This window comes from Calidris pugnax, unplaced genomic scaffold (genome assembly GCF_001431845.1).
Source record: "Calidris pugnax isolate Ruff unplaced genomic scaffold, ASM143184v1 scaffold68, whole genome shotgun sequence".
NCBI lineage: Eukaryota > Metazoa > Chordata > Aves > Charadriiformes > Scolopacidae > Calidris > Calidris pugnax.
The window spans coordinates 6,128,593-6,144,238 of NW_015090921.1; the positions used below are offsets into that span (position 1 = coordinate 6,128,593).

General features: G+C 38.4%; 1 protein-coding gene across 1 annotated transcript in view; it reads left to right on the plus strand.

The window, feature by feature from the left end:
• TMEM62 (transmembrane protein 62) overlaps positions 1-15,646 on the plus strand; it is a 34,605-nt gene that overhangs the window by 163 nt on the left and 18,796 nt on the right. Inside the window, exons 1-10 of the mRNA XM_014950271.1 lie at positions 1-12; positions 3,496-3,607; positions 4,723-4,860; positions 5,913-5,958; positions 7,394-7,535; positions 10,206-10,330; positions 10,476-10,598; positions 11,431-11,586; positions 13,112-13,271; positions 14,923-15,036. The exon at positions 1-12 is cut by the window's left edge and continues 163 nt beyond it. Of these exons, the coding sequence (XP_014805757.1) occupies positions 1-12; positions 3,496-3,607; positions 4,723-4,860; positions 5,913-5,958; positions 7,394-7,535; positions 10,206-10,330; positions 10,476-10,598; positions 11,431-11,586; positions 13,112-13,271; positions 14,923-15,036 (1,128 nt within the window). The remainder of the gene's footprint in view (positions 13-3,495; positions 3,608-4,722; positions 4,861-5,912; positions 5,959-7,393; positions 7,536-10,205; positions 10,331-10,475; positions 10,599-11,430; positions 11,587-13,111; positions 13,272-14,922; positions 15,037-15,646) is intronic.

Genomic DNA, 15,646 nt, shown 5'->3' on the forward strand with positions numbered 1-15,646 from the left:
TGGGTGGTGCAGGTGAGTGGGGCCGCGAGGGAGGGCGGGGCCGAGCAACGGCCGCGGCGCGAGGGGCGGCGGTTGGCGCCGCGCTGAGGTACAGGCGGCCGGGAACCCCCGTCCCCGCTCCCAGCGGCTTCTCGGGGCTCGGTGGCGGGGAGAGCCGGGGGGGGAGGCCCGGCTGAGGCACCTTCTCCCGGTAAACGTTGTCCCGGAGGCGGGGAGGGAAGCCCCAGTTGCAGGTGTTTGGCCGGTTTGCTAGACTACCCCAAAGATACCAGGAGCGTGGTAGAAGCGGGTAATTAAAACTCGCCTAATTATTACACGAGCCTGTATGTTGCATCAGTACCCCATACGGTATTATCTGATAGCCCGGGGAGAAATGCAGGCTCTGCCTGTCCCTTTTTCTCTCCCAAAACTCGGGGAAGTTGTGTGGCTGAGAAAATAGTTATAGAGATTCTTAGCAATAGGTGGTACCAGGCCAGTGGAAGGGTGTTGTATGGTAGGTTAAACGTACACAGCTTTGTTTCCAGGATGAGCACAAAATCCACATTAACCTGTCGTGGTCTTGGAAGTAAACTGTCACGTCTGGGTGCTTCTGTGGCCTCTTTTCTGACTCTTCACCCCCAGAGCATTCCTGAAGTGCTTTGTGTGTAACCACCCGCCAGCTGCTTGCATATTCGCAGGTGGTGGTCAGCTGAGGTGTCCCAGGGGTTGCTGTGCAGTTCCTTCTAACAAACAGGCTGCTTTTACTATTTTGCTTTTGTTCTCAGACTCAAGGGCACTTGGCCTAAATGTATCAGCTGCAGGCAGTGCTCTTAGTGCGCAAGGGTTATTAGTCCTTTTGTTCTCTCCAATTGCTATGTATTTTCAAAGTCAGTTTTTCCAGTAAGTTTTCCTTAAGTGACCTAAGGCTTACCCTTACTGCAGAGCAGATTTCAAAATGAGAGATATGCTTCAATTAATGTAGATAAAGTCCGTATCTTGGGTTGCTATCTTGAAGAGCCAACTACAGCAGCACGGCAGCAGACGCAGAGCTATGCTGACAGGCAGCGTGCGCGGCCCCGAACCTCTCTTGCCGTGTTCTCTCCACTTGTGTTACTCCAAGTGGAGTTCTTCCAGGGATAGGTCACGGCATAGCTAATTTGAGACTTGGCTTTACTTTCAAGTGGTTATGTTCTCTTTCAGACGTGCTCTTTAACAGCTGCTTTATCGTTGACCTAACTTGGAAGTTAATCAAGCACTAAATCCAGCGTTGTGCCTGATGATGTTGTGGGAAACAGGCTTCAGACTCCCCGGTGACTCCATAGGTCTAAGCCCAGGTCACGGCAAAAAGGGCAAGATGATGGGTTCCACCCCCGGCAGTTCCTGCCTTGTTTTTCCTCCCATCCACAGGACTCTCTCTTCTTAAACTGAACTAAATTGCAATCTTTGTTCTATAATCTTGTAATTATGGCTCTTTCACCTTTCTTATAGCAGCACTTCCTGTCTTACCTAGTGCCTGATAGGCACTTTAGTTCAATATTTGACAAGCTTACAGTTGATTCTGTTTCTGTCAGCTGGATGCATTCCACTGTTGCTGTAGGCCTTGTAATTCTCCCTTGTTAATGTCTGCCTTTCCTGAGCCACATCTGGAGGCAAGGAATGTGGATGGTGATGTCTCCTCACCCCTAAGTCTCTTCCAACCCATTTTGACAAAATCACTGCCTATGATACAATGAGAGAAGCCAAGTTTCCCCATCAGTCAGAGGGAGGGGAAAGACAGAAGAAATGCAGCAAGTGGGCTTTTACCTACATTTTGGGAAATTAAAAGCATTGCAAGCTTTTCCCCTTGCCCACTGACTTGCCTTTTATTGGGACATCTTTTGAAATAAATTTTTAAAAATATTAGGAAAAGCTTTACTTCTTCATATCTTCATATCTCATGGCTTTTAGTGATGACAGGAACCTATTCCCAAGATACTGTAACTCTTAGAACTTACAAATTCAAGATTTACAAAAGGCTTTTCTTGTATCATAGTAGGGGAAAAAAGTGGGGGTATCTCTTAGAAAATCAGGCTTCCCAACCCACTGTCTGCTAAAAGGTTGGAAATTTACCTTCTCCATAGTTAGCGGTAGAACAGGAGTGAGGTTTCTTTTAAGACTTTTTGCTCAAGAATCTGGAGACAGCAACAATAGAGGTTTTTATTTTCTCTGTTTGCTTGCTGAGATAGATGAATTGCAAATCCCCGGGAGGAGAAGCAAAGTGTTGTACCCTTGTCAATAATTAGATTAGATTTGATGTATTGAGGTATTTTACTATGTTCTTTGATTCACACTAGCTTGAAAGTATCAATAAAAATGAAGTTAAGTTTATGTTTAAAAGTGTTTACATCCAGTTTATATACCATTATATTATAATATCATTGGATTTAGCATCCAATTCTGACCTAGGCAAAAGTTCCATATAAGCAAAACGGGAATGTTCCTAAGCAGAATTTAAAAACTGTATTCAGGCAATGTTTTCTAAGTATTCAAATGACTGAATAAGTAGAAGCTAAGGCGTTTTGTCTTCAAGGTATTTTATCTGGATTTTTTAAAAAGGAAAAGGTTTCACAAGAACCAGGCTTATTAAATTGAATGTAAAAGTTAATGTTTTTATTTCTCAGTTAGTGATACCGTCAGATGGCCATGAGCATGTGCTCACTGTTTTTTGAGCATCAAATACCATTTGTCTAAACTGAGGAGGATAATTGATTAATTGACTGACTGAAGTGGAACAAAAAGTGGAATTGAAAGGATTCACCCAAAATTTGTTTTGGACATACCTGAAAAACCATAGTATTTAAAAAAAAAATTCTTGTGTTTCTTGTTCTCCCCATCCTGCTCTGTACAGCTCTTCTGACGTGAGGGCTTTGACTGTTTCGTTCAGAAACAAACAGCATCTTTTACATAATTTCTTGGGCAATCTTTGCCTTCATGAAGGCACATGGCATGGAGTATAAAGCCACTCAGTAGCTCCATTAAAATGTATGGGTAGAATGTTAGAAATCCTTCCACCCAGTTACTGGAAATGTCACACTAGCTATGAAATTAGTTATGAGTATGCTTCCTAGGTAACTTTAACCTTTTCTTGCTCTGTGGAGCTACTTAGTATTCTGTCTTGCAGCAAGATCACTGTGTTGCACCAGAAGCTCACAGAATTTGAAAGTCAACAGGCCGCTTAGAGCCATCAAAACTTACTGTAGATAGCTAAGTATTTTACCATGTTAATGGATGCCCTTAGGTTTAAGGAAATTTTCTTGATATAAATGTGATTTTAGGGGTTAGAGATGCAATATCATGTACTTGGTCTGGTTTTGTTCTCCTCTAGCCATCCACTTCTGCTTCTCCCTGTATCCCTTACACTGATACGAATCACTATGACTGCTTTTATGTTGCATTCTTAGGTACTTGGCTTTGCAGAACAACCTGGGCAGCAATAACCCTCTGCCTGAGACAGTGTTTCATTTTTCTCTTTTGCAGGTGTCAGATATTCATATCAGTAGATTTCGGGACCCCAAACGAGCTCCTGACTTTGAAAAATTCTGTTCTGAAACAATTGATGTAATTCAGCCAGCACTTGTTCTAGCAACAGGTAAGCAGCTCAAAAGTGTGAATTACCTGCTGAATGTGCTGTCAAAGGAAGTGCAAACGAGCAAAAGTCTAGGATCTCAAGAGATTCTATAAAGCCTTAAGGTATCTTAAGCAATGGAAATGGAATTGCAGCTGGAGATAGACTGCTAGAAGCAGAAGATAATAACCTACCAACTCAAGAAAATTAGTTTTTGTTCAATGTCTTGAGTCTGGCAGTGATTTTCATGTGTATTATACATAGCAAAGACATAATTATGTATTATATCTCTTGTTTTCCCCATATTTGTTGCTACACCTTAGTCCTAGCAACTACCTTCCTACTTGTCCTCCTGGTAGCGATTCTACATCATTCTTCATATTTGAAAGTACAGAAGTGAGCAATGTCTGATGAGTTATTAAGAGCTGGTTCCTCTCTCAGAGCAATCCCTGCTCGTTTGTATGAAATTCACCTGTGAACTAATGTAAGATTTCATTGCTGGTTTCCGTTTGAATGTATGGTACCAAGACAGCTGAAATAAATCCTGCCATTTCATTTGATAGCTTACTGTTGCTATTAGAATGGATTATGTTTTGGCAAGCAAATCAAAAAGACTTTGAGCCATTACTATATGCAAGGCTTTAGAATCTTAATGCTAGACTCATACTTTTCTTTCTACAGGGATTTATTTATCTGCTGCTTGCTTTTTAAGTTAAGAGTTCAGAAATAGTTAGCATTTGTCTTTTAAGTAGCAGTGCAGGGAGGCATTACTGTATGAACAGAATTGGGAATGGTTCAAACTTTAATTGGAGCTTGTGGGGCTACGGAAGATGTGAAGTTAAACAGAGCTTCTAGGACTAAAATCTTCAGGTACAATGAATGCATAACAATTTTCTTTGGCGTGGCGTTAGTAAACATGTGACGTGTTTGATAGAGGTTTGAACAAGCTGCCACATCTGCATTAGAAGGCGTTTACCCTGATAGTAACCTCTTGGACCAGGTGACAGGAACGTCCAGATAGCAGACAGGAGGCCTGTGGCCTCCTACACTAGGAGGCTTGGATTGCATGCTTGCCTAGTTACAGTACTGGTGTAAGCTGTGTAGGCCTCTAGTTATATCTCATCTTTGTGCTCTTTTAGGTGACCTGACAGATGCTAAGACAGAAGATAAACTGGGATCTGAGCAGGTAGAAGTAGAATGGAAAACTTACCAGTCAATCCTGAAGAAATCAAGGGTCATGGAAAAAACCAAGTGGATAGACATCAAAGGGAATCATGGTAAGAAGGAATGAAACATCTCTTTCTATCCTGTGATTACAGAGCTGATTTAGGGAAGTTAGAATAGAGAGGTAAAGTGTTAGTACTTATTAGCACATTAGCAGTGGTTATGAGTAGACGGCACACTTTGTTTACGGAAACTTATTGGAGTTTTAGTCCCAGGGAAGTAAGAGTCTTCATTCATTGATTTTTGCTTCACAAGTCGTAGAACGTAGCTTCAGATGTCAGTTTTCCAGGTCACTAGTTTATATAGCCCATCTTTGAATGGACAGGCAAACTGTAACCTTACCCTACTGAAGAAATGGTTTCAATTTACTTTTCATAGACCTCCCCCCACAGGCTTAAGTTAAATCTGTCACACGTTCAGCTATTGAAGGAAGCTTGGTTTCTTTTGGATAGAAAGAACTCATGGAAGTTTGTACATGTTGTAGTTGTTTCTACATTCTAAGCATTCAAACACAAGCTAAAAACTTTGTAGGCTGTATAAGCCAGCTGTTACAGGAAAGGCAAAACTAGAAAGCCTAGCACAGGGGGAATAAATGCATGCTTTGTCATATACAGCCCGTATATGACTTTTTACTCTCATTTCCCTGTCAGGTTTGTGTTACCAGCCTTTATGGAGAGGTGGACCCCAGTTGCAGTATGAACCTCCCCAAGTTGGTGTCTGCTTCACACATGCTATTCTCTGGTGCTATTGCTACTTTTATTTTCCTTGCATGGGTTAGGTCTGAGGGAATGCACCCAATCCAAAAAGCTTCTGAAAAGCTCTGTGGCCAAAGTGGAGACACATGGTTTTACATTCCCACAACAACTTTATCTTTGAATTGAAACTTAAATGAGAAAACTATTCCCACTTTTAGGTGAACTGCATCAAGTATGTAATATATTCTCTGCACAGTTAGACAGTCTGCTTGTCAGTTATGCATTTAAAAAAAAATATCTCTTCAGTGTCTGCTGAGACTGCTTTGTCTCAACATTAGGAAATAAAATATGGATGTCAATAATTAATTTGATCTGAAAGTTTCTTCATTTCCTTTTTTTCTCCTTTAAAGATTCATTCAACATTCCACACCTGGATAGCATTCGGAATTATTACAGGTACTTTTATTTACCATACATACAATATAATCATGCTGTTATATTCAAGGTCAAAGTCGCTAAACAATTTTCTGTTTTCACTTATCACATATATCACTTTCCTATAGTCCAGGATCATATTTGCTATTCCCTCTGTCTTTTGCATTTCCAGTTAGTAGAGCAGAATAGATTGAGAAAACAGAGAATTATTTGCACAGACTTCTTATCTCTTATCCTCTGTGTTTTGTAATTGGATATATTGGAAATCTACTTGTGTCTAGGAAATGTTCCGTGCATTACGTGTTCAGTTTCCTCAAATAGTTTTGTGATATATTTCTGTAAAACCAGTGTTCCCAAATAATGCTTTTCCTCCTTAAAATAGAGGAAAAAAAAGAAAAAGAACGCAAGAGAAAACTTCGCTTTTTAAATGCATGCCCAGAAGGGCTTTTCATATCATCTGGGTCAAAATTCTATTGAGCCATTTCTTCACACCTGAGTCATAATTTTGGTGGTGCTTTCAGCTTTGACCCTTTGGAACTGGAGCAGGACCTAAATTCTACCTTAATTCAGCTCTTAAGCTATCCTCTTTGCAGTAAGAAGACAGATGAAAGATCTGATAGTTCCGTTTGCTTCAGTTCTCTGTGGCCCAGTGGGAGCAGATACATTTTCCCATAAATTCTGTGGGACAGGATCCTGCAGCAGCTGCATTTACATAACATGGAATTCCCATGTGGATTTACCATGCAGGGATGAATGCGCGGTGCTAACAAGGCTTTTGGATATGTTCGTGCAGTGCACATCCCTCTATCTTTTGCCACAGTTGTGACTACATTACAACCTAGTATCTGTCTTCCACTATTAAGGCTGCTGCCAGAAGTGTTAGTGATACGTATCTGTCTTCCAATATTAATTAAGGCTGCTGCCAGAAGTGTTAGTGATACACGTGGAAGATGTAGAGCTGGTGAGTTTGCTGGATCATCCCAGGGTTGTTGTTTTGCCTGGACAAGCCTTCTGTTTGGAAAGATATATGGATCACCCGCCCCTATTCCACACTGAAAATGCACTGATAGCAAAATCAGTGATAGCAGATCTCCTTTAAGGTGTAAGATCCTGCTGTCCTGCCACCTTGCCTATTTGTTTTGCGTTGTTTATGCTGCTGGCCTATCCTTTATCCATACAAAAAGTACCATGTTGCTCAGGGAAAGTATATTTATGCTAACCTTTTTTAAAATGTTTGTGTGTTAACTTGCTGTTTGTCTTAACACATGACCCGTGTAATGCATCTTTCTCTGAAAAGCAGACTTTTCAATGCTGTTGATTTTTAAGAAGAGACTTTACTGCAGTAACAAGATGGAGGTTGATCCAACGCAAGAAATCTTGAATTTATACTATGCAGGTCATTTTTGTCATTGCTGCAGGCCCTCCTGACAGCAATATATCCATTTTATTTTGGCAGGAAATACTCTGCCTGGCATAAAGATGGCTCATTCCATTACATCCACACCACCTCTTTTGGGAACTACTCGTTCATCTGCGTGGATGCCACACTCAGCCCAGGCCCTAAGCGACCCTATAATTTCTTCGGGATTTTAAACACGGTATTTTATAAGTCTTGGCATTCCATTCTGCAGGCTGTTTTTCTTCTATAATGGTTTATCTGGGGGATTGGTTGGTTTGTTTTTAAAGAGAGGAATTGTCTGAAAGATTTGTGTTCATCTAAAAGAGTCATTATATTTTTAAGTTACCATGCATGTGGGACATTTATTTTGAAAAATTAATGTGTCACAACATATAGAGTACCTGTGTTTTCTCTCTTAAGAAATAATCCAGTACAAAAATGACAAATCAGACATTTTAAGGACACTGTCAGTAGTTTCTTGGCATTTAGCTAGGCTTGAGTGATAATTTCCTTATACACTGTGAAGTTTAAAAAACAAAAACAAACCCCAAACTTTCTAATTTCAGGCCTTTTTGCTTTATTAGATGCTTTTTTTATATTACAGATCAGAGAGTTGCGCTTATCAATGGAATAATGTGAAAGATAGAGCTATAAAGAAACGTATCATTTATGAGAGTGAGGTCTGATCTTCTGAGACCATAAAAAATATTACAGATCAGAGAGTTGTGCTTATCAAAGGAATAACGTGAAAGATAGAGCTATAAAGAAACGTGTCATTTATGGAAGTGAGGTCTGATCTTCTGAGACCATAAAAATGACATGGTATTGTTTTGAAAGAATAACATTAATCCCAATGTTTAAATCATTGGGAATAACTCTCTTAAGAAATAATCCAGTACAAAAATGTCAAATTAGACATTTTAAGGACACTGTCAGTAGTTTCTTGGCATTTAGCTAGACTTGAGTGATAATTTCCTTATACGCTGTGAAGTTTAAAAAACAAAAACAAACCCCAAACTTTCTAATTTCAGGCCTTTTTGCTTTATTAGATGCTTTTTTTATATTAATATTACAGATCAGAGAGTTGTGCTTATCAAAGGAATAACGTGAAAGATAGAGCTATAAAGAAACGTGTCATTTATGGAAGTGAGGTCTGATCTTCTGAGACCATAAAAATGACATGGTATTGTTTTGAAAGAATAACATTAATCCCAATGTTTAAATCATTGGGAATAATATGAATTATCAACGGAATAACATGAAAGGTAGAGCTACAAAGAAACGTGTCATTTATGAAAGTGAGGTCTGATCTTCTGAGACCATAAAAATGTCATGGTATTGTTTTGAAAGAATAACATTAATCCCAATGTTTAAATCACATATCATCTTAGATAACAGTTTGCCTCCCTTCAATTCTTCTCTGTAGTTTGTTGACACGCTATTGTTCTTGAGATACTCTTCTGAATTCTTGGCAGACAGCTAATGTGTTCTGGTAAACAGATGTCATATTTTGCCTGTGATAATTGCCTCAATGAAAAGTAAAATGTTTTCCTTCTAATCTTGTCTAAAGGAGGCTCAACATTTAATTAAGTGTTTGTAAATGCTGATGGTGATGCTTAGATGAAAGGTGATGCAGGAGTGCCAAGTCCTGTTCTCATTGTTTACTGTAATCCATAGTAGGTGCAATAGATTTGCAGACTAACTCTCAAGGTGCTAAGAAATGCAGTTGAGTCTGGAGCTTCTGTCCTTGGCTGTAGTAAGTCAAGCATTTGCTTGCTAATTACCCAGCAGCAGGAGTCCAGAGAGCATCATTTGCAGATTTTTGCACAAAACCAAACCTTAAGGGAGATACCTGTAACTTTTAGGAATTTCCAAGAATTTGGAAAATCAATCAGATTTGTATCAGTGATTTGATTGCATAGCTTAGGTAAAAGTATTCTTAAAGCCCAAATTCACGAAGTCAAAGGAAATATAATTTGACTTAATAAGCCCATTACATTAACCCAGAATGATATACTGAATCCATTATTTTTCAAAATACCTTTATTTCTGTTTCCTTTACGTATGCCCTTCAATGTTTCTTTTCAGGTAGAAGGGGAAAGAATATTTTGGTAGTTCTCTGGATTCTCACCATCTGTAAAATGGGGAAAGAGTAGATTTGTGTTTTTCTTTGGTTTTAGTTTTTCTGTCTCCTGTCTTAGACTTTGAGATCTTGCTGTCCAGAAAGATTCCCAATACCAATAAGTGGTTGATTTAATATTGGATGTCAAACACATAAAGGAGAGAAATTTTACCTGCTGTGTAAAGTGTTACTTTTGCTTAACTTTAATAGCAATGGCTGAGGAATATGTTCAAGATTCAGCATCACAGTTCATCCGGTTAAATGACTGAAGCATATGGTGCACAGTTTCTGTGGTCCATCATGCTTATAAAAGGCCGTCTAGCAGTTCAAGACATAGCAGGGGTGATAATTGTGCAGTAAAGATGTTTTTAAAATCAACTCAAGTATGTCATCTTGGACTATATAAATAAGCAGTAGAAAGGATAGAAACATAGTTTACCAAAAGTCTTTCTTTATATTGCTCTTTTCCTGTGTTCATTTGCAAGGAAGCTATTGAATGTCTTGTTTTCAGTTTTTTTTTCCCAGCATCGGATTTTTGGGATACATCTTGTAGTACAGTTTGTTCATGATATAGTTCCCTTAAGCAACTGAAAGTATTCTCTGGGGAAAAAAAAAAAAAAGAAAGGATAAATTGCATTCTTCATTAGTTTCTTTCTTCTTTCGTTTGGCTGTTCTTTCCAAGTAGTCTGAATGCTAAACAGGTTTGTTTGGTTGTTTGTTTGTCTTTCAAACACCTGCCCATTTCAGAATCAAATGAAAGAGCTATCTTTGATGGCATCGGAAAGTCTGCACAGCAATCATACTGTCTGGTTTGGCCATTTTCCCACCTCAACAATCATCTCTCCAGCCCCAGGAATACGATCATTAATGAGGTAAGATCTTTCTTTTTTTCTTGTGTTTTCAGCATGAAGTACATTTCTTGCCTCTCTTTACATACTCATCTGTCACTTCTTAAGTTTCCTGTAGTGGTATTTCCTTCCCACCCAAATAATCACAATTCTTATGGTCTTTTGTTAGTTCTGCCACAGCCTATTTGTGTGGACATCTCCATACAATGGGTGGGCTGATGCCAGTCTTGCACAGTCAGCACCGGGGCGGCACTCTGGAACTTGAATTGGGAGACTGGATGGATAATAGGAGGTAAGTAAACCCTGAGTGAGCAAATTATTATATGGAGCCTACCTGGTTATACTGTGATTCCCTTTTGTGCTGTTTGGAGAATCTGCAAGAAGCATTAGATCTGCCTGACTGGTTATTACTATTAATGCTTTTGAGAAATGTCTCTGTAAGTTTGGGATTTTTTTCCCCTATACTAACAGTGTGCTAATAAATTAAGTAATTTTTTTGATTCATTCTCAGTATTTAGAAATTAAAAAGAGGACATCTAAATGTCCATTTAGTATATTTTTAGTATTCAAAGTAGATAAATAAATGGCAATAAAATTCAGTGTCACTACTTCAAAATACCCATGCTCTGCACAAGCTGTTAGAATTTTAGAGGCAAAAATAGTCTACCTGAGAAATGTTACCTTAGCAGCATATCAAAAAGCCCCATGCTATGTGAAACATATAGTAGGATATTAGCTTTTCTTCTGCAGTGATCCTAACAAAGATAATTGTATGCATACAGGAAGAGAGCACACTGGGGTCTTTGTCCGTAACTAGAGTACCTACCCAGACACTGTAGCAATGTACATAATATTTGAATTCTTTAACATAATGTTCATCTCTCTGATTCATGTGCAAAATTCAATAGATCTTGACATTTGGAATTTTGAGCGGTGCTTTAGTGATCTATAATAAAACAAACTTCATCAGAAGTAACCAGCTGTACATTTAGTACAACAGAGTTGGTTGATACAGAATCAAATGGAAAATAAACCAAACAAGTTCAGTTTAGGAAATTGGGAAGCAAGAGAATCAGCTGTGCGTGCAGTAGTTTATCAACAACATTTTTCTCCTTTCATTATAGGTACCGGATCCTTGCATTTGATCACGACCTCCTTAGCTTCGCAGATCTTAACTTTGAAGAATGGCCTGTAGTTCTCATCACCAATCCCAAATCCTTCCTTTACAGCAGTTCTACTCATGAACCACTTGACAAAATTCTTTATTCCACTCATATCAGGTACCCAGTATTCTCTTGATTTCACAATATTTAACTATATTTTAATAGTCAGGGTCTTTCTTGGTTATAATGTACATCTATATTTATATGTATATACAAACCCCCTCTTTTTTAAATCCACGTGTCCACTGTTCTCAGAATTCACTTTTCTCTGGAATATTGTTCCTGAGAGCTGACATTATCCTATAAAATGGAGATTATGTAGTAGTTATTAATATTTGTTTTATTCATGCAGTTATTTCCCCTAAGGTCAATTGAACTTTTTTATGGAACCAAAGCTGGTAGAGTTAGATGAACACATAATATGTGTTATTAATCTCACAAGTTGACATTGCCTCCCCTGATTTCAGGATTTTGTCAACATATTTTTCTACGTGTTTTCTCTATTCACTTCAGACTTCTTTGACTCTTCTATTTTCAGTTTTATATTCCTTATATATTAAAACATTCTAAGCTTCTGCCAATTTTCGTATTTGTTTTAAATCCTTCCATTCTTCCATTTCTACCTTTTCTATTTACTTTTTATTTTGTATTTCAAATTTCTATGTCCTTTCCAACATTTTATATTTGCCATTAGACCAATATGTGTTAAATATATGGGTATATTGCAGAAACAGAATTACAATTGAAAGAAGTTTGTCATACTTTTCAGGTAGGAAGCCGTGTCCTCCTAAGTCTAGCTGCTTGCCAGTTTTCCACTTAGAACATTATCTGAACATTCTTATGATTATATTAAATATATAAACTGGTAGAATCATTCACCATAACTATATGAGACTCCTTGATTTGACTGAAACGTGCTCCAGAATGCCTTTTGTGTTACTGGAAATGAAAGAAATTGTATGTGCAATATATTGAGTCTGTATGAGTAACACTGTTTCTCTGAATATAAGCACTGTCAAGTGATACTACGTTTGTTGGTATCTCGGATCTGTAATACCAGTCTTGCGTTTCACTCCATTTCTCACAAATTCACTTATGAAGACTGAGAGGTTATATTCTGACTAGCAAAAAGTAAAAAAAACCAAAAGCAACCAACCAACCAAAAAAAAACAAACCCAAAACAAACCCCAGACCAAACAACCAGCCAAAACCACACACACCAACAAAGGTCTTTAGAGAGAGACTGGCCATTTCTAATGAAGACATCTACATGTATTTGCTTATGTGTCTGCATGTGTGCGTTAGGATGCATCCTACTTATGTTGGCAAATGTTTTGACAGCAAGAGTTCTAAGATTATTTCTGCCAGGATCTGAGGGTCTCTGCCACTTCTTCGTCTGTTCCACAGCCCAGTTTTTTATGCTATTCTTTTGCACAATACCATACAGAACTTCTTTTTACCTGCAGGGAAGAGCTACAACTTTACCATTAGCTGACAGATACTTCACTGTTCTAATTTCTAACACTTTTGAATTCTTAAGTGCAAGGTAACATAATCTTTAGAGGCTTCTCTTCAGGAAGTAATGATAAATCTGCAAGTCCTGTAACAAATCTGTTTATTTTGCTGTTTATTCACTTCTTAGAATTCTGGCCTTCTCTCCTTCTGTCATTATCTCCGTCGAAGTCTCTATAGACGGGGTTCACCTGGGGAGTGCGCATCAGGTGTCCGGCCCTCTCTATGTACTGAGGTGGAGCCCACAAAACTACAGTGAAGGGTTTCACCACATAGATGTGACTGTCCAGGTAAGCAACCTGTTGGCATTCTTTGTAATGAATTTGTATTTTGTCATGTCTGCTCCATCACCCTTCTGCATCATGTAACTAGGGACAAAATATGTGATAACTGACTTCCTTTCGTATTTATCTGTTTACAAAAAAAGCCAAAAGACCTATGAAATGAAAAAATACTGACTGCTGAGCCCTACAGCATTCATAAAGCATCTGGAGAAAAGAAAGCGTTCTTATTTTTCATAAGAAATACAATAAGACATAACATAAGAGCAAGTAATTGGTAAAAAAAAAATGATTTTGAGTAACAGGCAATAATTAACTTTTAAGGTTGTATTGGAAAAAAAATAAAGAGCTTGATTAAGAAAAATAGGAAGTAGCATCGTGTTAGTTCAGAAAGGCAAAGGAACTGGAAGATTGGAGTGTTGCCTTTGATTATCTGTTTGAAGTTCTTTTATTGATTTCTTACATTCTGACAATGAGTATGGTTTCTGTTTACCAGAACATCAGACTTAACTGATGTTACATTGCTGGGTGCAAAAAACGTTTGTCTGTGAATGCTTCTCTTCTTGGTACTCTATTTTATTTTTGTACCTTCAAGTGGTCTTCAGAGAGCTTGATCAGACTGTTCTAATGTTTGCACAATAGTAATGGGAAAGTCAGCTTTGTCCTGCTGGGTGGAAGCCAGCTAGGCATGAGGCAGAGCCTAGCGCAGCGAGGCATCAGGCACGGCTAGGTACGGCCACGAGAGCAATACTGCCTTTTTTTCTAATGGCCTTTCTGTACTGCCAGACTTCTACCTCCTGGCTTGTTACCAATTTCTGTGATGCTGCATTTTATAAATGGTTTATTTTGTTGTTGTTTTTTTTAATGTTGATGAAAACATATGCACAAAACTGAGTAACGTTTGAAGAAGTTATAAAGGCCAGCATAGCAATAGTTTTCTTAGAAATACATGCTTGTTATCAGATAACTGAATGGGATTTAAAAAAAAAATTAATTTCCTTTCCCCTCCACTCAAAAATCACAATTACATCTAGTAACTGAATAATTTTGGGAAAGTGAGGAGGATGAAGTGTTGAGTTATGTACCTGGAGAAAATAAGGATACTCAATTGCTACACATTGTTTCTGGGATTGTCCAAATATTGTCTCAGCTGTACTCGCACTAAACATACTGAATCCTTGTACTGGAAGGTAAGGTGTCAGTGTTACACATGCAGAAACACCAAGCTCTTGAATATAGCGCTGTTATTGTTTATCAATATCAGTTTCTGGCAAAGACACCAGAAAAGAAGCACAAGAAAGCCTCAAAATATTTTAAGATCAACTAGTATCTAGAATTGAGCTTTCAGAAAATAAGTTGGGGGGGTGGCCAGTAAATAGTCACTGTCTTCCAGGAGCTGCTGAGTCTCTGAAAGGATTCATATAGGATTCCTTCATATGTAGCACTTTCAGATTATGATCTTACAATCACCAATTTTTTTGAAACTACAAAATTGACAGTGTGTAGCCCTTTGTAGGCAGAAGTATTTAATGAGCAGTACACCAGACATGCATGTTTCAATTGGATCTTTCAGAAAGGCTGCATTGATAATTAGCAACTTTAACTAGATATTTTGTGCACTGCTGGTATCTAATTGCTCTTTCATTTTATACCAATCTAGGATGCTTCAGGAAGAATTAGCACGCGGGGTCATGTATTTGCTATGGAAGAAAACCTCTCTCTCAGATTTGGCTTTTGGCCATCTCTTATTCTTCTCACTGACCACTATGTTCTAGTAAGTACTCCCAGCAAAACAGCTGTCATTTTGTGTTGGTTTCCCCAGAGACCACAGGAAGCATTTTCCTAATTCCTGGTAGACTTGAATGCACTTTGCTTTTTCCAGATATGACTCCGTTGGAATTTCACAAATATTTCAAGTTTGCTTTCTCAAGTTGCGCACTTGAAACACGAATGTGCAGCAATGGTTCATGCAAACAATTGACTTCCTGGATTTAGTCACAATAGTCCATTTCTGGGCATAGGTACACACACATTTTGTGCAAGCAAGAAATGGAAAAGAAGCTACTGGAGGTGGTAGAAAAAGGAAACATTAAATCAAAGACAGCTTCACTGTGATCTGTTGCAGTATTGTACTAACATTATAGCTAGCTCTAGCAAAGAGGAAGGCTTCAATAGGTTTCAGGTCGTATCCAAAGGTGTTACAGCTTGGTACGTGCAGAGAAGGCACGTCGTAATAGTCTAGGTGCACTGACAGAACAACACAGGAAAGTCCACATGACTGTAGATAGTATCATAATTGGCTCAAAATTATTATATTAGTTTTGTTAATCGGTAACCGGTATTCTCCACAATGTCATGATCTCCAGTTCTATTCAGCACAGCAC